This window comes from Rhipicephalus microplus, chromosome X (genome assembly GCF_043290135.1).
Source record: "Rhipicephalus microplus isolate Deutch F79 chromosome X, USDA_Rmic, whole genome shotgun sequence".
In the NCBI taxonomy this organism is placed as follows: domain Eukaryota; kingdom Metazoa; phylum Arthropoda; class Arachnida; order Ixodida; family Ixodidae; genus Rhipicephalus; species Rhipicephalus microplus.
This window is the reverse complement of record NC_134710.1, coordinates 139,944,812-139,966,465: the sequence shown is the minus strand read 5'-3', so window position 1 is coordinate 139,966,465 and position 21,654 is coordinate 139,944,812. Positions and strand designations below refer to the sequence as shown.

Below are 21,654 nucleotides of genomic sequence, written 5' to 3'. Positions count from 1 at the left end.
AATTTTGCGTGCTCCAGTGGCTGCTCCAAAATGCTGGAAGGCATTCCGACCACCGATACTTTCATCTACGGTTAATTTTAACTTGGGTGTTTGCTTCCTGGTTCTTCCGAAGATCAGACAGCCAACTTGCTCACTTCCTGGCTCAGAGATTTTATTTTGGCCAGATATAAATATTTTTTACATTTAGCACATGCGCTCAGAACATTCTGAGCAGTTGCAGAAAGTATGCTTATTTATTTTATATAAGCGCATGTTATATATATATTTTTCTGCCACTCGAGGGTAGTGCATATAGTTATTAAAGCAGATGTGACGGTTCTGGAATTTGCTTTTAATTATCATGAAAAACCTGGAAAAGTCAGGGAATTGAGAAAAATTAAATTGGTAGGTGCCCTGAAAAGGAAGGTAATGCCCCAAAATGTCTTTCTAGCTTTGCCCCTGGATAAGTGCATGGTTAAAATCGTGCTTATGTGAAAACTGGCTTACACTGACCTATTCGGATAGGGCTTGGATAGGAGTAAGGCAAAATGTAAAGAACGAGAGGCATCCTAAAGACGTGGTGCTCTATTTTGCGAGGGCTGCAGGATAGAGCACCAATCTTTATCCCCTCAAAAACAATTTCAGGACAGAAAATACGTTGAATCAAAAGAAAACAGTGATTTTTATGAGGAAAAATCATCGACAAATAGTGTGAGAAGTCTCAAAGCTTCGAGAAGATTCTATTTCATTTGTTGAAGGAAAGGAGCACTCTTCAGCTAAAGAAAAGGAGTCTCTATTCCTTTGCCTCACAGGTGGTACCTAGGGAGAAGGCGAAGAAGGGGGTATATTATAACAGCTTTTAGTGTGGGGATATGCCTCCACTGGTTTTTAACCTGTTAGAGCAATTGCACCCACTGACATTCCTGTTCCGGAGCCCCTGTGTCATACCTAGATATTGCCAAAATGTAGCAACAGTAAATAGCATAACACTGCCAGAAATACAAGTTGGGGAAACTCCAGTATTGGGTGAACATGAACCCTGTGTAAAGTACAGGTCATGTTGGGCAATCTTTTTATGCCACTAAACTTTTATGGCTCTGAGCCATTGGTGGCTCATATTGTCGCGACGTGAAGACAGAGGTCATATTTGAAGACGCTGAGAAAACAGTAGAGGGTCGGTCTTTTTATTAACCGCGCGCACCAGAGAGAGTTCCTTGTCTTTCTCGTTGTTGCGTTCTGCATAAAAGCGTGCGGATGCGCGCATGTGCTGTCGCCTTCGTCTTTTTCGCGGTACGCACGTGACATTTGCCTCCCTCCAAAAATGGCATTGTCCCGATGCGCAGCCACGGCGCTCTACTTATAAAATGCACATATGCACCGGCACCCACAGGACAAACGAGAGTTAGCTGGACAAGTAGGGTTTCATCCGGATGACATGCACGATCTCGGGCGAGCGGTTTCGACGACTGGAACTGCAATCGTCGTCGGGAGTAACTACGTAGTTGATATCGTTCAATCGTCGGGTGACTCGATATGGGCCGAAGTATCGTCGTAATAGCTTCTCTGAAAGTCCGCGTCGACGTATTGAGATCCAGAGCCATACGTTGTCGCCTGGTTTGTAGGTTACCAATTTTTGTCGTAGGTCGTATCGTTTTGCATCTTTGTGTTGCTCGTGACAAATACACGCGCGGGCTAGCTGTCGGGCTTCTTCGGCGCGCTGACCAAATTCTTCGGCGTCAGCATGAGTGTCGTCACACTTGTGTGGTAGCATAGCGTCCAACATTGTAGTGACTTCACGCCCGTGTATTAAACTAAACGGCGTCATTCCGGTAGTTTCCTGCCGGGCAGTATTATAGGCGAAGGTCACATAAGGCGAGATTTCGTCCCAGTTTTTGTGTTCTGTGTCAACATACATGCAGAGCATGTCTGCGAGGGTCTTGTTAAGCCGCTCTGTTAGTCCGTTCGTTTGTGGGTGGTACGCCGTTGTTCTCCGGTGAGCTGTACCGCTGAGCCTGAGAACCGACTCCAAAAGTTCTGCCACGAACGCAGTTCCTCTATCCGTGATGAGAACGCAGTTCCTCTATCCGTGATGAGAACTGTTGGAGCACCGTGCCGATGTTCTCCGGTGAGCTGTACCGCTGAGCCTGAGAACCGACTCCAAAAGTTCTGCCACGAACGCAGTTCCTCTATCCGGGATGAGAACGCAGTTCCTCTATTCATGATGAGAACTGTTGGAGCACCGTGCCGAAGGACGATGTTTTCTATGAAGAAATGAGCCGCTTCTGCTGCTGCGGCCCTCGGCATGGCTTTAGTTTCTGTGTAGCGAGACAAGTAATCGGTGGCAATAATGATCCATCTGTTCCCTGTGGTAGAAGTTGGGAATGGGCCCAGGATATCCATTCCGATTTGGGCGATTGGCTTTGCTGGTACTTGGATGGAATGTAATAAGCCTGCCGGGTGGTGCTTTGCATCTTTGACACTCGGCACATGTTTCACAACAGCAGGTAGGTTCAGCCAGTAGTAACTGTTCTGCAGACGGGACAATGTTTGAGTGTAACCAAGATGACCGGAGGTGACTTCGTCATGGCAGGCTTCCAGAATTTCTTTTTGCAGTGATGCAGGGACGACGAGCAAGTATGGGCTGCCAGTTGGAGAAAAGTTTTTCTTGTATAGGATGTCGTTCCATAAACAAAAAGATGGCACTCCTCTCTCAAAAACTCGCAGCACGTCTTCACGTCATCCTTCTAAGAAGTCGATAAGTGGAAGCAGGTCAGGGTCACTGCGCTGCTCTTGTGAAATAGTGGCCGTGTTGATGACTCCCAAGAATGCAGCGTCCATAGACTCGTCATTAATTGCGGCAGGCTCGACAGGTAACCGCGAGAGACAGTCTGCGTTGGTGTGCTTCTTCCTTGATTTATAAATAATGGTCATATCAAACTCCTGAAACCGAAGGCTCCAGCGTGCTAAACGGCCAAATGGGTCTTTCAAGTTAGTGAGCCAGCAAAGCGAGTGGTGATCACTGACGATTATGAATGAGCGGCCCTACAGATACGGTCGAAATTTGAGAACGGCCCAAACCACGGCGAGGCACTCCTTGTCGGTAGTCGAGTAGTTCTCCTCCGTGTGAGAGAGAGCTCTGCTGGCATAAGCTACCACTTTCTCGTAGTTATCTTGCCATTGTATCAGTACGATGCCCAGACCTACATTGCTTGCGTCGGTGTGAAGTGCTGTTGGCGCTTCCTGGTCAAAGTGCGCAAGAACCGGAGGTGTTTGGAGGCATTGGCAGAAAAGGTGACGATACGTTCTGGAATGTTGATGACAGCACCGTACTCTCGCAGAAAATCCATACCCAAATCAACTCTTTACAACAGTCCGGTAAAATGACAAAAGTGGCGACGAAGCTTGAATCACCGATTACAAGCCGAGCGGTGCATTTACCGGTTGGCGTCATTTGGTGTCCACCAGCACTCCTTATGCTCAGCCCACTCCACGGCGTCTTGACCTTCTTAAGGCAGTCAGCGAGCTCTTGTCTCATAATAGAGAAGTCAGCACCAGTATCAACCAGTGCTGTTACGTAGTGTCCGTCTATAATAATGCTAAGGTCGGCTTGTACAAATTCATTGGCAGTAGTACTCGTGGTTGTCGTTGTCTTCGTCATCACCGTCGTCACGTCGTCTTTGTATAGAAGCAAGGGGGTCTTTTTGGCGTCTCGGCGATTGGCAACCTTGCCCCCGGAGGTCGCGGCAGTTAGTTTCCCTGGCACGGGCTTGGGGAGCGGTTTCTGATGGCATAAGCGTATCTTTGGAGATTTGGGGAAGTCTGACCTCGTGCAGGTGAGGGAGACCGCCAGCGACGACTTGGTGAAGACTCTTGGTTGGTTGGCAAGTGATCAGCACCATGGTCACGAGGCTCTTGAAAATAAAATGAAGCGGGCCGAGAAAAGTTTCCAAACCGTGCGCACCAGAGAGAGTTCCTCGCCTTTCTCGTTGTTGTGTTCTGCATAAAAGCGTGCAGATGCGCATATGCGCTGTCGCCTTCGTCTTTTTCGCGGTACGCAAGTGACAATATTGATCTACGTTAACTGTAGAATGCAAATAACTCTCCGAGAAGTCTGTATAAGACATTTTAATGGACAAGATTGTATAGCGACAATCCTTGAAATCTTCAGCCCGTACTAATTGCTTACTTTAGGTTTGTAGTAATTCTACAGGCAATGTCAAGCTTTAAAGGATGTACTTGCACCTTTCACACGTTAAGAAATGTGTGGGCAAAATTTCATACAGATTGAGCTATCAGAAGACCATAAACTTGAGGCCCGAATTGTGTTTAGGGCAGAAAGTTGCCCAAAAATGGATCTTAAGAAAACTGCATTTCAAAGGTATAAGTGAAAGCTCATGTGTGGGGAAAAATGTTTTTTTTTAAGGGGGATGGGGCAATGGAGATACAGGAGTGCTACAGCTGCGCCAATTGTGCCAATTTGATTCAATTCCCCATTTTTTGTGCCGAGCTGTGCCAAAACCACGAAATTTGCTGAAAACGCACCACACTGCGCCAAAACCTTTCAAAGCGACTTACCTTTCAAACCGCAGCCAGTACGCTAAAATAAATGATGCTGAATCTGGGGAGTTCGACGTCTACTCAGGTGTACCGGGAGGGTCTGTGCTAGGCCCCATTGTATTTTTGATCTTCGTTAACGACATTCATTCTTATGTTGAACCTGTTGTAACGGTCACTTTCTTTGTGGATGACTGAGTCATTTATACCACAGTACGAATGAAAAGCGATCAAAATCGGCTCACTAACATTTTGATATGGTGTCACGATTGGGGAATGGAAATAAATGTAGCAAAAACTTGGTACATGCATATTACCCGAAAGAGGGCACCCTTGAAATTTGTGTATCAACTAATAGGGCTGCGCGTAGCTGAGGCTGCTTCAGTGAAATACTTGGGCATTACCATCACGAACACATTAAAATGAGACGATCATATTGCACAGAAGCATACAAACAGCTTAATTATCTTTGCAGAAAACTTGCTCTAACACCTGTCAAAATTGGACTAACAAGTTATAAAACCCTCATACAGCTAATCCTTGAACACGGCAGCATTGTCTGGAACCCACACCAAATTCATCTTCTTTGCCAACTGACATCTTCTTAGCCAACTGAAGGGAATTCAACATAAAGCGCTTCGATTTGTGTATTCCCAGCATTCACGTTGTGTTAGCATATATGCATTACGCAATAGGGCAAACATTCAGACTTTCGCAATCTGGCATCACATTGCTCCCTTAAAATTACTGTTTCTGCTTTATTATGACGGTATCAATACAAACAACCACAAGTACTTAAAACCACTATATCAGCGCTCGGCAAGAACAAACCATGACAAGAGTATCGGGCCTTTTATCTCCCATTGCAACACATTTTATTCCTACTTTCCATCGGTCATTGAACTATGGAATAACCTCCCACATTGGTATAGTGTCCTTAGAATCTGCTCATTCATTTGCTGCTGATCTTAAAATATATTTTGATCAGTAAGTAGCGACATCATACATAACGGCGCAACTGTTCATGGAATCTACTTCTTTGATTCTATGCCATCCGCAGTTTTCATTCATACAGTTGTCTAATGTGTGCTCTCCCCTGTTAGTCTGCTGTGTTTTTTTTTTTTTGCAATATGATATGTAGTTTTATCAAGTCATCTGTGCAGTTTAAATTTCTATTACCTTTGTCACTATTATTTTGTTCTTAGGTAGATGTGTACTTATGGAGTAACCAATCTGTATCCTTTTGGACCCACTCCTGTAAGAGCCTGTTAAGGCTTACAGTATGAATAAATCAATAAATAAAAATAAACTCCTGGCCAGCTTCAAAAATTTCTCGGTTGCGCTAATTTCAGTGATAAATGAAGGCCACGTTGGCCACCTGTAGTTTGCGTCTTCAATCAATCCAGGCATTCAGGTGCTCCGACCCTTACTCTAAAGCACGGCAGGACGCTCGTGAAACACAATCAACCAGATAAAGTAACAACGCCGCATACACGCCTGTACACTGATCGCAGCAGATACGACGCGACTTTAAGACGTATGTCGCTGGTACTGCGCGCAAACAAACTTGACATGCTGCGAACGCCGGCGTTGCCGCCAATTATGTTGGTTGCCATAGCAATGGCACATACGATAGATGTGCGGTGCTGTCTCTGGGCCACAGCCGCGTGCCAGTGTTAGTTTATCTAGTCAAACGTACCCTGCAAGCGAGCCAAGAAATTCTGCACTAAACCCAATGCCGTGAAAAAAAAAGGGGAGGGGGTTGTAGTGTTTAGAAAATTTCTTGGCCTTGCTCCAACCATGCAAGACGCAGCTTAAACTACCTTCACCACAATACACCGATGGCCTGTGAAAAAGCGTTTTAAGATTTGGAAGGGGCTGTTAGCATTAGTCACGTGACACAGCACAGTTTGTTCAATTACTTCATGTGTGTATACGCTGCATAACTAAGTATAGTATGATTACCAACATCTGTAAAAATTACTGGCAATCATTACGAGCACTGTATAACATTTGTGCAGCCCTAAAAAAAAGTCAAACTACATGCCAGTTTTTTTTTTTTTTTTTTTTTTTTTTTCACCAGCCCCACGGTCGCCAGCTTGGCAGATCCACATTTGAATCCTCGGCGTCTGTCAAAGAATTTGACTGGCGTGGCAAATGCTGATGTGGACTTTATCATTGCTTGCTCAGTGGGTTGTTGAAAATACTTTCATTGAAATAGCAGCACTCATATTCACTCAGCACGATTTAGGGGATGTTGAATGGTTTGTGCAGACTTTTTTTTTTTTTTTAAATGTAAGCCTTTTGTGACGTTATTAGGGGCAGGACTGCTTCAGAAAGGAACCGACAGCACATCAGTGCACAAATACACGTTCACACTTGTATTAACCTTTCATACCACACATGGACAAACATGCAATTACTAAGGTACACGAGCTATCGAATCAAGTTTTTAAGGGGGGAGGTGGTGTTGAAAAAAACTCTTTGTTTCTTGACTGAGAGCAATGAAATTTGGCATACATACTCATAAGTGTCTTGAATAGGGAAATATGCAGTTTTATCATGATACCTCTAGTAGTTCTCGAGTTACAGCATGCTACATGGTTTGATTTATATATGGTCTGCTCATGGAAAGCCTAGCGTTGTAACAAAACATGCCAGGAAGCTGCAAATAGTGTTGATTTTTACTCAAAAGAAGACTATAGGGTATGACAATCTCAGACTTTTTTATCGCTTCTCTTTTTTTTGTAGAGATCATGGCTGCCTACACACATTACTAGTCATCTTCTAGAAAAAAAACTGAGCCATAAACAAGAATTCAAAGATTGTCAGATCCTCAAGAAATGTTTTGGGATTCAGGAAAAAAAAAAACCATCAAAATCAGTCCAGTCATTCTCAAGCTACACTTTCCACAAGCAATGTACCTTGTGAGAAAAAACTTGTTGGAGTTTTTGACAAGTTTTTTTTTTTTTCAAATAGCTTTCTCGTTTCTAGTTGTATATTGATGAAAATTGGCACAGACACTAATAATGGCTTCATAGTGCTTCCATAGGAATTTTGAAGTGATACCACCAATACTTAATGAGAGACAAATTATTTTTTATTAAACCTTGTGTAGGGGCTGGAGGATCTATAAAATGCCAAAATAGTAAATGTAAGGCTTCTGTGATGTTATTAGGGACAGGACTGATTCAGAAAGGATCAGACAGCACATCAGTGCACAAATACACATTCACACTTGTATTAACCTTTCATACCACACATGGACAAACATGCATTTACATAGGGTACACGAGCTATCGAATCAAGTTTTTAAGGGGGGAGGTGGTGCTGAAAAATTTTTGTTTGTTGACTGACAACAAATAGTTGATAAGTACTGTACGCACAGCCAAATGTATATATAAGGGGACTGAAACTTGAAGCACGGTTGAAGGAGCGTTACAAAACAAACGGAATAAAAATCTGTTAAGTGGTTGCCAAGATATCTATCTGCTCCACGAGCTGAGCATAATGCCAAAAAGGCAGTACATTGGGAAAACTGCGTTTAAAGTTTCAACTTCTTTTTACGTGACTAAAACGCCTAAAAATTGTGATCTCAGGTTTGTCTTGTGGTATTTGACTTCTCAGGCATGTGGCCTCTGCCCAGTGTGCCTTTGTTGCTTTTTTTTAACAAGTATGGATTTAAAACCAAGTTTTTGTACGAAGGAGTGATGTTATGTGCATGACAGAAAAGATTGTAATTGAATAAGACCATATACTGAAATGATTACACATCTTTCTTGTGTTCAAGCTGTCATTTGTGTAACTTAGTACTTGATTTCAAATAATCACTGACCATTTTTTATATAGGAAGAGGCTTATTGCATTAGAAAAATGGCTCGCACCATGACAGCCTATGCCTTTTTTGCAAACAACCAATTTATGGGTGGGAGACTGGTGGCACAGGAATGTTTTAGCAGTTTATTTAATGACGCGAAACGGGCATTTGAAAATTTGTGCCCCTGCGTAATGCATGCTCTTTTGCCACTCTAGCTGTGAAACGCATCATCATACTGCCAGTCGCAGAAACGCTAATTCACGAGGCTTTTATTGTCTCGGAACATTCATAGACGCTCGTGGCGATAGCAAGCACGGCTCCAAGCACGTCTGAATCGCATCACAAAAGCTTATTGACAGCACTACATATGACCGTGAAGTGTGTGGCCAAGTGGACATTGCAGCTGGTGCGTGATGCACTTGGCGGCGGCGTTCAGCGATGATGCGTGAAATGTATAGCTATCATGACGAAAAATCGATGCGGGCTGTGCTTGGTATCGAATTTTCGAGTGTTGACGTGCAAAACTGCTAGCCGCTGTTCTGAGCAATCCTTGGCAGTGGTGTGTGTGTGTGTTGTGGGTGTGTGTGTGTGTGTATTTATTTGTGCGTGGCGAGTTTGATTGAGAGGTTTGTTGCCGATGCGTAAAATGCCCATCCACGGTTCCGAAGAGCTAGCGAGTGATGTGCTTTGTTGCTTGCTAAGAAGCACGTCACCACGAATGTGCTAAGGCTTCGTTTTTGCCCGCAGTCTCGCCGCCGTCAGCGGAGTTAGGCCTAAAGACGACTCCGATGACACGGCGCACTTGTAGACCACGCTCATAGTAATCTGATCGTGCATACGCTTAAATCTTCTTATGTGGTTCTTAAAGGGAAAACAAGAGAAAAGTGAGCCCCGTAACTGTCTGCATCAGGTACGACATTTCAACTGTAGCTCACAAGGGATGGGGGTAAGCAGGGATTAAAAGTATAGGCTTAAAAGGTATATATAGAGAGAGGAAGGAGAGAGTGAGGCGCAGGGGCAGCGAGTGACAGAAGTAAAGAGAAGATAGAAAAGATGGAAACGATCGCAGGAGTCCGAGGACGAGACATCACTCGATGAGAGCTTTTGTCTAACTGAAGCATAATTATATCGTAAGTGATCGTCTAGCCGTGAACACGTCACGAAGTAGCGATTTTCAAGAGCCCTGTCCTTGCGACGCACAAGCAGCAGACAACGATCTCCCGCAGCGAGCATCGGGCCAATGGCGAGGCGAGCTGAGGCAACATGGCGGCCACGGCCAATTAGGGGCCTCGAAAGGACCTTCAAAGATTTGCTTTTTGTGGGCTTGTTTTAAAGAGAGGAGCCAGCTGAGGCGAGAAATTGGAACACTGAAAAATGCTCTTTTCGATGAGCCCAAGAAGCTGGCTCCCGGTGGCGCCATCGCGAAGCTATAATTTTTTGAAATTCGCTGCTTTCTTACGATTTCCAGAAAGTTTCGCCAGCTGGAAGGGTGAAACAAATTTTTCGAAGCACTTCTGCGCAGTTTTCAGTGTGGATATTTTGGAATCTGATAGAAAAAGGGTTCCAGAAATTGAAAACTTGATTTTCAAAATATCGATTTTTTTGGCCATTTTTGCGATCCCAAACCCGCGTCCCCCCTTGCGCGAAAAGTTCTCTCGCCATGTCAGTGACGTGGACGCTGGTCTGTTGAGGACTGTTGAGGCCTAGCTCTCACTCGTTATCTTCGACTTGGGTCGGTCCTCTCCTTGATTCTGCCCTCTGCGGTAGCAGCTGCAGCACTTAGCCACTTCGTCTCATCCCGGCAGCACCCTTATGTCGTGCCAGGTTGTCGCCTGCTCCCGGGCCAGTTCAGTTGGCCAGCAGGAATGTCAGCTAGTCGACGTCGGTTGGCCTCGTTCGTCTAAATCCACCAGGACTAAATTCACCGCTGTGGACAGCGGCGCGAACAGCGGGCCTTGCTTGCTCCCTGGGCCAGTTGCTCAGCTCAAGGAACACCCGCCGGACCAACCACACAAAACCTCACCCATGGGTCAGTTACCCAGCCAGGCTCCTGCTTGACCACGAATACTGGTTGATCTTGAACCCGACCGTCCAGCACCGCCGAAAACATGGGTCTCCCGCTCGCGAGGCTGAGCTTCACGAGCTGTCGGTGTCATCTTCCTTACCACCACATGGCACATACGCACACTCAGAAACCCACTGTGCCACCGCACGACACTTTTGGCTTCAGTTTCTGCTCCACGTACCACGTCATCACACCTTCTTTTTGATGCTGTTCCAAACTTGGTCTTTCGTAATAAAAAGATTTAATTCTATCCCCTGTAACCCGCTACAAATTTGAATCTTAGTGCTTCAAAAGTAATATTTTGCTTCTCCGAAATTGCTCCAAATTTTATTTCAGCTGTTGTGCCCCTGGGAATTGTAAATTTGGTATAAATGCTCAACTATTTCAATTTTATTTTTTCTGCAATCCTGAGACCATGTTTTACATAACGGTGATTCAATATAAGTGGTAAAACTTGGGAAAAATACATCTAATTACGGTGCTATCATCATCACCTATGGGAAAATTGGGCTTTAGAAATTGCAAATCTGTGGCTTTCCCTTGGCACAGTGCTCCCCTTATTGGCGGCATCGTAAGGGGGACAGATTGGAGCTCAAGATAGTCTCAGAGCTGCATTTATACAATGAAAAGCAAAGCCAGCTTCCTTCTAAGTTCTGTTTTCTTAGCTTCTAGCTTCATTTTCTTCAAGCTCCATTTTCTCAAATTTTATTTTTTGAGCAGTTTCCGTCAATCATCGTGTGCCATTTCACAACAAATGATGATATAACCATTTCGTTTTCTGGACTTAGATGCCAAGATTTTTGTGAGTGCCATATTTGTGTGCACATCATATAAATCTTTATAATTGACTTTTCGTGAAAGTTATTAAAACAATGTGTACAGGACACTTAAAAAAATTGTGGGCCTATTTGAGTATTCAAAGTAAACAAATAGCATTACGCACAAAGTGGGCCCATGTGCACATCTCTATGCAAAAATTTTGACGAACCTATGTCTAATTCATTATGTTGGGATGATGCTGAGAGTGTGTTATGTTATTTAACTTTAAAACTGAATTAAATCGCTTAGAACTGATTCTAGACATGACATCAGCATAACAAATCACATCTGCATTCTAAATTTCATCACTTAAAAGTAGTTTTCATTGCTATGTCCCTCGTTAAAGGGACCCTGATACACTTGTTCAAGTAACCATGGAATGGATTCACTAAAAGAGCTTATTGCCTCGCGAATTAAATGATGAAAAATTTTAGGAATCCGTCCAGTACAAGTGCAGTTGCAAAGGATTGTTGCACGCTTTAATCGTGTTCTTTCTTTTCTCGTCCCGGCGAAAGCGCTGGAGGCTAAGCACGGAAGGATGGCAGTGGTAAAGAAAATGCGAAAGTTTCTTGAGCAGTTTTTCTTTTTTCTTCAAATACGCGGATTTTTCTGTGTGATCGCGCGCGCTTGAGTGGACAAGTAGCAGCCTTTTACGGCGATCCCAGTAACGACCGAGCACACCATGTTAAAATCAGCCAATGGCTGATAGATGGCCTTCTACGTGGGATTTTTGAGCATCTTTCTTCATTTCTCGCGAGAAGAGAACAATTTTAGTTGACTGATAAAGGCCGCGTGCTGCGCTATAATATTTGGCTTGCGTGTTCTCTGGAGCCTCTACTACCGATCGACATTGTTTTCTGACCATGCTCAAAAAGTGTTGCGGGGCCCCTTTAAGATGATTTCTTTCATCATAAGAGCTTGGCAATCATGGTTATTTTGAGCGTGTATTTTTAGTGGACTCCTCATGCGAAATGCATCGGCAAGCAGTCAGGTGACAATTTCTAGAGCACTCTAAATAATGAGCTCTTTTTAGTTTTCAGTAGCTACCTTGTGTTCTTTAAAAGTGATCTTAAGATACTTCGAGTATAAAAATCTTGTTTTTTTCTTGGGAAAGTAGACAAACTAAACTGGTGGAAACATATTAAAAAGAAAAAAATGTGTAATTTGGAAACAACACGTTTTTCGACTCGCATCTCCCCTTAATAACAACACCAAGGACAGTCATTGGTCGTCGAGTCTAATCGGTTTGAGTTCACATGGTACTGCTAGGCAGGACTGGGCAGTATCGAATATCCATGCATCTTAGATACCCTTTGTGTATTTTGTTTCTGTACCGCAACACGAGTATTGGTGTCTGCATTTCCGCTACAGTCGATAAGACATCATTTTATCTTAAGATACAAGATACCACGATTGCAACATACCGTGCAAAACATTAATCGCTGACTGAACTCTAAGCAGACATAACACAATGTCACACGATATTATAACTCTGACCAGTCTGCATGTGCTCTTTTCAACCATACTCAGGATCGCTCTTCAAGAGATCCTTCTAATATCTTTAGTTGTTTTACCTTTTACCCAAGACTGGTTTGTAACTGCTTTCAAGATGTCGCTGCAAACTTGGGAACTTCATAAGAGTTTCGAAATGGGTGTCTGCATTCATTGATCACATGTATTCAAGAGTGCACATTTAGGATTCACGACATTTTTATGTTGGTTAAAAGTCCAAAATCTTGGCATGTGTTACTATAATTGATGTTACAAACTGGTTTATTACGGCCATGTAAGAAGTTCCATTTTGTCATTACGTTGGTACCATGTTGTCCTCCCCCATTTCTATTTTCCACAGTGCCATGTGAGTTCTGTGCCTATCTATTCATGCCTTGAAGACCGGAGACTATCTACATTTGCCAAGGCAGTCGTGAGTGCCACCGTTTTGACTGCCTTGCTATACACTGTGGCAGGGGTGTTTGGCTACCTGACATTTGGTGAGGGAGTGGCTGGTGATATACTGGAGCTTTACGATGCCCGTCAGCCACTAGTATTGGTTGGAATCTTGGCCATGGCACTCAAGATCATCACTACATACCCCATCCTTATCTTCTGTGGCAGGTTGGCCTCATTTTTTCTGTATTTTGTCAAAATGCTATACAGCGTGCAGTTGTTTGAACTTGGCACTTTGTTTTTCTTCTGTGTGTGTGGCATATTGATTTATTGCTAATGATCGATAGAAGTTATTACCAGAAAATTTATTTATAATAGTAAAATGTGATAGTCATTTCAATTAAAACTGTTAAAATTAAAAAATTAATAGCTAATAAAAGCATGAACTCTCATGAAGTGAAACGTGTGCATGCACATAACTTTTCAGGAAGCCTGCCTTGTCTGTGCCAATCTGTCGCGAAAGTTTATTATTGCTTGGATATTTCCGCTACATTGATGCAGTTTTTTTAGGCATACATTGCAATTTTATTTCTACAACGAATGGCAATACAGGCATAACTGTCATGCCTTCTGATTATGCATGCAAATTCTTGTTGTGTGGAACAAAGTTTGAGAGACTATCTGCTTTCCTCAATAAAGGGGTATTTTCATTAGCATTATGGGTACACACTCACCCAAAGTAAAAAAAAATGGATTTTTGGTAATTAATGTTGCTGTTTTCATCTGTAACTACTAAATTAATGGTACTGCATTACACAAATGCACATGAAAACTTGAGTAAGGATGCATTTTGCATTTCGGTGCATGTTAATTTCACCTCTCTACATACAAAGCACAAAAATAACTCATTTAGAAGCCCAAGATGGCGACACACGTGAATCCTAAATAAGACTGACAGTTACGTTGACTGACATGCTTTCGGCACATTCTGGTATGAAAGTAGTGAGTGGCAGTCACATTTCATTGCTGTGATGGGTTCAAGAAGAAAGTCTTGCCTTTCATATTTAGTTTATTTGCTTGTTTGTTATAAATTTATAGTGGTAAAATTGGGCATTACTGTAGGGGCCTAATTACACACTTAATGTTGTAATAAAATGTCATATTATCATTCATCTTGATTCAATGTGGAATTAATTTTTCACTATGGGTATTACTGACCTTTCAATTGTTCTAATTTTTAATTTCACTAATGTTTACAATATCTTAATTAGATCTCCAAACACAATTTGATACTCATGCACTTCTGTGAAAGTGTCCTTATTTTTCAGTATGTTTGCTGAAGAGCAACAGCATCAAGCATTGTTACCAAACTTCCTCCTGATATAATGAAGTTTTTTGTTATGCAAGTAATCGTACAATCAGATTCGTGGAATTTCAAAATTTCAGCATGGTTGACATTTTGAACCCAGGAGTAAGAAAATGAATTGGAAGATTTGAAAAGTATTTTACATTGACATAAGACTAGTCTCCCATGTTTGTGATACCGTCCGTATTTTTGCACGTATAACCTGCCCCTGCATATAATCCGCACCCTCACTTTCAGCTCACCGAGAACGAAAAAAAAAATCCTCGCGTATTGCCCGCACATTTGATATACAGGAAAGGCTGTACGAAAGCTACTGCTCAAGCAACATAGCACATATGTAGACAGAAAAAGCTTTATTTAGCAAGCAGAATACGCTGTCTGCAAGGCCAGTCACAATTCACTCACTGTCGCTGCTCTCGCTAGAGCTATCATTTGAGCCGCAGTCCTCACTATTATGCACAAGGTCATCTTCGGTTCCATCCATGTTGTTTGTGATGCAGCATTTCTTGAAACTTTTTCGCACCATCTCACTTGGAATGGCCTCCCATGCCTTGACAAATCCACTTGCAGAATAGGGCAATATCAGGCCTTCGGACTCGTCCTGTCGGCGTCAAGTCGTAGCAGCCTTCGGCCATCCACTCGGCGTAATAGCACTTGACATGCACTTTGAAGGGCTTGTTAAGCGACACATCTAGAGGCTGCAACATTGACGTCATTCCACCGGGTATAACAACTAAGTTGGTGCCGTTGCATGAAAGGCGGTCCTTCACTTCCTCAGTTGTGTGGCCGCGGAACGAGTCAAGAACGAGCATGGACCTCTTTGCGAGCATCGCACCGGGCCTCTTCTTCCATACCGTCTTGATCCAGTCTACGAACAAGTCACTGTTCATCCACGCGTTCTCGTGTGCGCGCACCACCACACTGGCAGGCAAATGAACCTTTGGTAGAGTTTTCCTTTTCAAGATGACGTACGGTCGCAGTTGCGTGCTGTCGGCGAGGGCACAAAGCAAGACTGTGATGCGCAGTTTCGTGTTCCCGCCAGTCAGCACGCTCACCGAACTGCTGCCCGTCTTCTCAATCGTTGTGTCCAACGGCATTTCAAAATAAACAGGAGTTTCATCCGCATTGCCGATTTGTGCGAAAATGTAATTGTGCTGCTTTCGCAGGCCAATTACATATCTCTGGTACTTGAGCAGCTTCTCCTCATAAGAAGCCGGCAAGCGTTGACATATTGTAGTCCGCCGTCTGATTGAGAGCCCTTGCGGCTTCATAAAGCAGTGCAGCCATCCGCAGCTCGCACGGAACTCGTGAGGTAGGCCTAGCTCCCTCGAAAGTTGCCGCGCTTCCACTTGGGCCATCTCGGTCAATACGTCGTGATCCCTGCTTCTCACATCTTCGATGAACTTTACTAGCTCCGCCTCCAGCTCAGGGTAGGCACTGCTCTTGGGGCCACGAAATGACCTACGGTTGCGGTGCGCGGCTTGTAGGCTCTCTTTCTTCTTTCTCCACAGTCGCACGCAGGACTCTTCCACATCGTGCCGTCTTCCCGCTTCGCGATTTCCAAATTTCTCGGCGACGGCGATGATCTTAAGCTTTTGCTGTGGCCGTGAAGGCCTGCCGCCATACGCTACTCATGGTGACAGAACAGATCGACTTAGGCTTGGTGAACAGGTCGATGTAGAGAACTAGTGGTATCAGCGAGGTAAAGAGCGCTCACACTCGGCGACAACTTGGCAGCACTATCCCTTCTAGTACACTGTAACAGCACCCTGGAAACAGAACCGAAATGCATGCCTGCTACCGCGTTAAAAAGCAGTACATTAATTTACTGATAATATATCTATAGGCACTATAACATCTCATTTGCCTTGCTGAAATAAATACTGCTTTATTTATTATGGAACTTTCTTAGACAGCACCACCTTTTCGGCAAGCTCTTTCCAAAAGTCAACATGGCGTCCGTGACGTAGGGACATGTGGAGGGTAACTGAGCGGCGGCAAACGTCCAAAAAATATACTTGTGGTGTGACAGTGAGATTTTACACTGAACGATCAAATTGTCTCTCCCCAAATGTTTTTCTAAATGCTTTAACGATGCAAGCAAGCGAAACCAAAATCAGCCGCAAGCTGCCGTGCTACTTGTGGAGCAACACGAATTTGCGGAAACTGCGTCTGTAGCCTTCGCTACACTGTTAAGGGGCTTCACAGCACAACACGCATTGCTGTGAAGCAGCACTATAGGAAAAACCCTGCGTATTATCAGCACGTTCACTTTGCCACTGAAATTTTTTGGTTTTTTGGTGCGGGTTATACAGGCGAAAATACGGTATTTCTGCACAGTATTACTTTGTAAAATGAACTGCTGAAGAAATATTTCTCTTTGAATTTTCTTTATTTATGAAGTTTTTTCAGAAATGGCAGCTTTTAAATCATATATTTTTGATATTCAGAGATTGCACAATTCACTGAGTATAGCTGACGAGGCCTGCTGTAATTTTTATTTTTGCTAGTAGGTGAAACTTTGTTTATGGAAACCCATTTCAGCATTCTGTTTCCTTGTTTTACAAAAATTCAACCACTGTTGTCTGTTATGATAGATCGGTGGTTACTGTGTTCGACTTCTGTCCCAAAGGTTGCAGCTTCATTGCTGGTCGCGACAATCGCATTGCTATTTAAGTGAAATGGTAGAGGCCTACATACTGCGAGATGTCGATGCATGTATCAGAACACCAGAGGGTTGAAATTTGTGGGGCCCTCCACTACAGTGTCCCTCATTGTCATATCATGGTTTTGAGACATAGAAAACCCAGATGCGTTCGTTGCTGCTGTCATCGACTACTCTTACTGCTGATTGGTTCAAACTTTTTGTGGCCTTTACCACAACCTTTTCTTGCAGTGAAATTTGCAGAGTAAGTCATTCTCTTTTACAAGTAGTGCAAGTATAAGACAAAGCATTTGAAAAAGCTGTAGATGACCTGCCTTAGTGGCTACAGTTTCCACTGCAAGCTACAAGGTTGCGTGTCCAGTTACACTGGCCACATTTCAATAGAGGATGGGAAGTGAAAAAGGGCATAGATGTGCAGTTGCAATCAATATGAGTTGCGACATGCTGGATATTGTTAATGTGACCCCAAACGTGAACAATGTAACTGACAAATAACTTGGTTCAGAAAGTACCGCTAATTGAGGTAGTTTTATTCACCACCTCCTTTCTATGTAGGTGCCTCATTGCAGTGTTGATGTCATTTTGAGTACAGACAGTGTCTTTCAACTTATATTGTACGCAAATATACATAAATTGAGGTGCTCATTCTCCAACTTCAGGGGGCAAGGCGATTCAAACCTCTCCAATGCATGATCTCCTGTAGCCATCCTGTATGTTTTCAATACGACTCTGGGATGTTAAATCTTGTGTTGGGATATAAAACTGCACACACCAGTTTTAGTAACAGTTCTTCTTCCATTATTTTTATAAATATCGTGTGCTTCATCACGAATGCCAATTGAGAGATCTTCAAATATTAGGCTAATATCAGTCTCTTGTGCACTGTTCATAGGACAGCAGTGGATGACCTTTATGGGCAGTTTCGGAGCCTTGATGAAGATGCTAAACGCAAACGGGAGCTGTTTCGACGGATAGCAATTGTGTCAATATGGTTTTGCACCACAGTTGTCCTGGCCTGTCTGGTGCCTAACATCAGCATTGTCATCCGTACCATTGGCTCCCTTGCTGCCACCTTCATTTTTGTCTTTCCTGGTATGTGTGTTCAGATCATTATCTTATACCCGGGTTTTGATTGCAGAAAATTTGCTATATACGGTTTCGGTGTTTGTAAACAAACTGGCTTGCGCCGAACGGCCTACCCCAGTAGACTTCCAGTGCGGCACTTCAGGCAATGATTTTTCAATGGTTCCGGCGGAGTATTCGTGGTGTGTTTGAGTTTGCTGCTCAATTATTTCTGGCGTGTTACTTAGGATGTGTTTGGAGCAACGTCTGCAGGCAACACGGCTCGCGTGGCCAACGGGCGCCGCGCCAAGTATCCGTCGTGGCCTTCTGATGAGCACGGCCCCTTGCTCCGTTTTAACTCTGATAGTGGTCGTGCCTATACAAACAGAAAAAGCATAAATTGCAGGACAAGTTTGTCAGCAAACTTAATTGGGCCAGTTGGTTCTGTATGTCGACGATGTGGATGCGCTTTGAAGACACGGACCGGGCATTGACTGCACACACCTGTCTTTTCCCTGTCCACGTCTTCAAAGCACACCCACATCGTTGATGCGCAGGAGAAAAGGGAAGTTGTTCAATTCAGCTTTTTTGACTAGAACTGAAAACCTTCCTCCTGTTGAACCCCGAACATATTTGTATTTTCGTCTAAGCACACAATCTCAGGATTAAACACTTATTTCTGCGCCTGCGTCACACCTCACACCGGTCACTTTTTAGAGAGATCAGCGGGGATCGAAACCGCTCACAATCCGAAGTGTTCTTGTGACTGAGAAATTATAAAATTTACTGATGTGATGACGTAAACTGTGGCTGCAGGGTTATGCTAACTATTATGTTTTACTCACAAGTAAGCTATTCATGAACCAAATTTTCAAATTGGACCTACCTAAGCCGGCAGTTCATGTTCACACCCAAAAAATAAATGAGCTTAAATGTGGCGATGTTCATTAGTTCTTTGCTCGCACAGATAAGAGCCCACTCGCCGGTGTCGCTTAAAAAAAAATGAAATGCAACGACAACGAAACGTGTACACCATGACGTACACGTGCGACGATCAATGTTAAGCGCGGCTACTTTGTGTACCGTGCTGTTTAGAACAGTGCGCATCATTGATATAGCTCAAACTATACAATAAAACACCTTTGCGATGGCTTTTCAGTGTTAGCTTCTACGTTTTGCTACTCATTTCCCGCGTCAGTGCGCTTATCTGCCACGAATGGAAGATGACAGTGACTGATGTGTTCCCGGTAATGGGGCTTTCGACTAGTCCAACGTCTGAGTATTGCCTCTGTGCCACTATTCTGTGCTGAGCTTTACATTGCCTTTGATAAAATGGGCAGAACAAACCTACATGCTTTTGGTGGGAATCCAGTTTTCTCGCATGATCGCTGCAATGCAGGCACTCTTTCTATCATCGGTCAGGAAACAGCACATTTTGACTAGCATATAAAATTAATTCAGGCATGTAGACTGCATCCGGGATTGATGCAGCTGTGCTTGGGCTGCCAGTGATTCATCGAAATAATTTTATCCGCATAAAACCTCGGAACACAAGCAGCCGCGGCCAGCAACAAACGCTAAGACCACGCAAAAAACAAGCTAAACCGGATGTTGATGTTTCCGGGGGTGGTTTCCTGGTGAATGCACAATGTTGCCAGAGACCAGCAGGCTGTGGCGAAACCTTCTATACAAGTTCCCAAGGTTCTGTACGATTTAACAATGTTGTACAGTAAAATCTAAATGATGTAAGTTCTTATAGTGTCCATAAAGTATTCATATTATATTGAATTCATGTAATCTAAAACAAGGGCACTTGTACCTAAGCAATAAACACTAATTTAATTATGGTCACCTAAGCCTATACAAATAACCCATAGTACCCTACTATTTGCACTTTTCTGCTCTCAATTTCTGTGATAAGCACATTAGCGGAATTATTCTTGAGGGCACCTTGTACCTAATGTGTATAAAAGATTTCCAGTTTTCTTTCTTTCTTTCTTTTCTTTGTCTAAGAACTGCATAGTCCAAATAAATATATTTCTTGTGAGTATACGTTGAACTCCATAAAAAAAAAAAATTACCTCTGCTGACCATATGTAGCAAAACCTGTTCCTTGATAAAAGAATGAATTTCACTGAATGTGTGGCTTATAATTGGTTAGTGATTTTGTTCACTAAGTGCAGAGCAAGTTTGCACAATGGAATACGTTTTTAGATGAAAAACATGGATGGTACGAGTAAAAAAAAAAAAACTTAGTTCGTTATTACGAACATGCTGATGTACACATATAAATGTGTAGTTTCATATCGTGGTAAAACAAACCAAGAATGTTGATCATTTTGGTTGTTTCGTGCTGTGTATACTTAAATGTTTTTTTACCTTTTCACTAGGTTTGTGCCTGTTGTTCGTCTCAGTGAAACTGGACAACTATTACTATTTCGCAAAGACCAAGTGGAAGCTGGCAACAGCGGTCCTTTGTGTGGCACTGGGCATGTTTGTATTTGGCCAAGTACTGACGATGTCGGTAATGGACGCCACGTCGGGTCATGAGCGGGCTGCGGACGTTCAGCTCTGCACAGTGCCCAAGGTGGCTCGCTTATATTCCTACTTCTAGTAGACGTTCCAGGGAAATGTGGACACTTGAAAAGCACAACAGAATGTCGTAGATGATGAATGATTGAATGGCTTTCCAATTTGTACTTTTTACATAATGCAGCCACTTGGACTAATTTCAGGCCTTGGGTAATGCTGTGAAATGAGTAATGCTCAGTGCTATTTTGTTGAATGCATATATAGTAGTAGGGTATGTACATACTTTGTTGCAGTCATTGCGAATGTGTATACTAGTCTATGTATGTATTCATATGTACCTTTCAAATGATATGGCTGCTTTGTATCTTTGTGATAGTCTACTTGATGTAGTTTTAATAGCGATGCTTATTTACTCATGTTACATGACTGAATGCTCTTTTAGTCGTGTTATGGACTTATATACTTGCCGCTGCAGATTTCCTTGAGATTTTATTTTTTTATGTTTTATTTTAGTGACACAGCTTTTAGTGACGTTGATACTTATTTTGTACTAAAAATATATAATTTTGCATGAGCCTACATGTCTTGAGATTCTGGTACTAGTACTGGGGTGCACAAAGGTACCCATAGTGGGTGTAAATCTTTTTTGCAGTGTTCATCTTATTTCCCTCAGTACCTTTTCAGTAGCTTTGTGTCTGCTTCATACAAACAAGCTGCAAAGGCTTCAAATGCTCAAGGCAGACACTGAAATTATTCAACTAGGAAAGAAAGCGGAATATTTACAACTATTTTTTTGCTCTGTGAAATGCAGACATTGATAAATTGATGTTTCTTTATGAAATGGTTGATTTTTTTAATGAGCTAGAATTTTTTTGCTGGGGGTTAATATGCACCCACAGCTGTTTTTA

At 43.0% G+C, this 21,654-nt stretch overlaps 1 protein-coding gene across 1 annotated transcript in view; it reads left to right on the top strand.

The window, feature by feature from the left end:
- Positions 1-21,320, top strand: part of LOC119176555 (sodium-coupled neutral amino acid transporter 7) — a 40,756-nt gene extending 19,436 nt beyond the window's left edge. Inside the window, exons 6-8 of the mRNA XM_037427904.2 lie at positions 13,087-13,349; positions 18,045-18,244; positions 20,605-21,320. Coding sequence (XP_037283801.2) covers positions 13,087-13,349; positions 18,045-18,244; positions 20,605-20,828 — 687 coding nt within the window. The 3' untranslated portion in view covers positions 20,829-21,320. The remainder of the gene's footprint in view (positions 1-13,086; positions 13,350-18,044; positions 18,245-20,604) is intronic.
- The last annotated feature ends 334 nt before the right edge of the window (positions 21,321-21,654 follow it).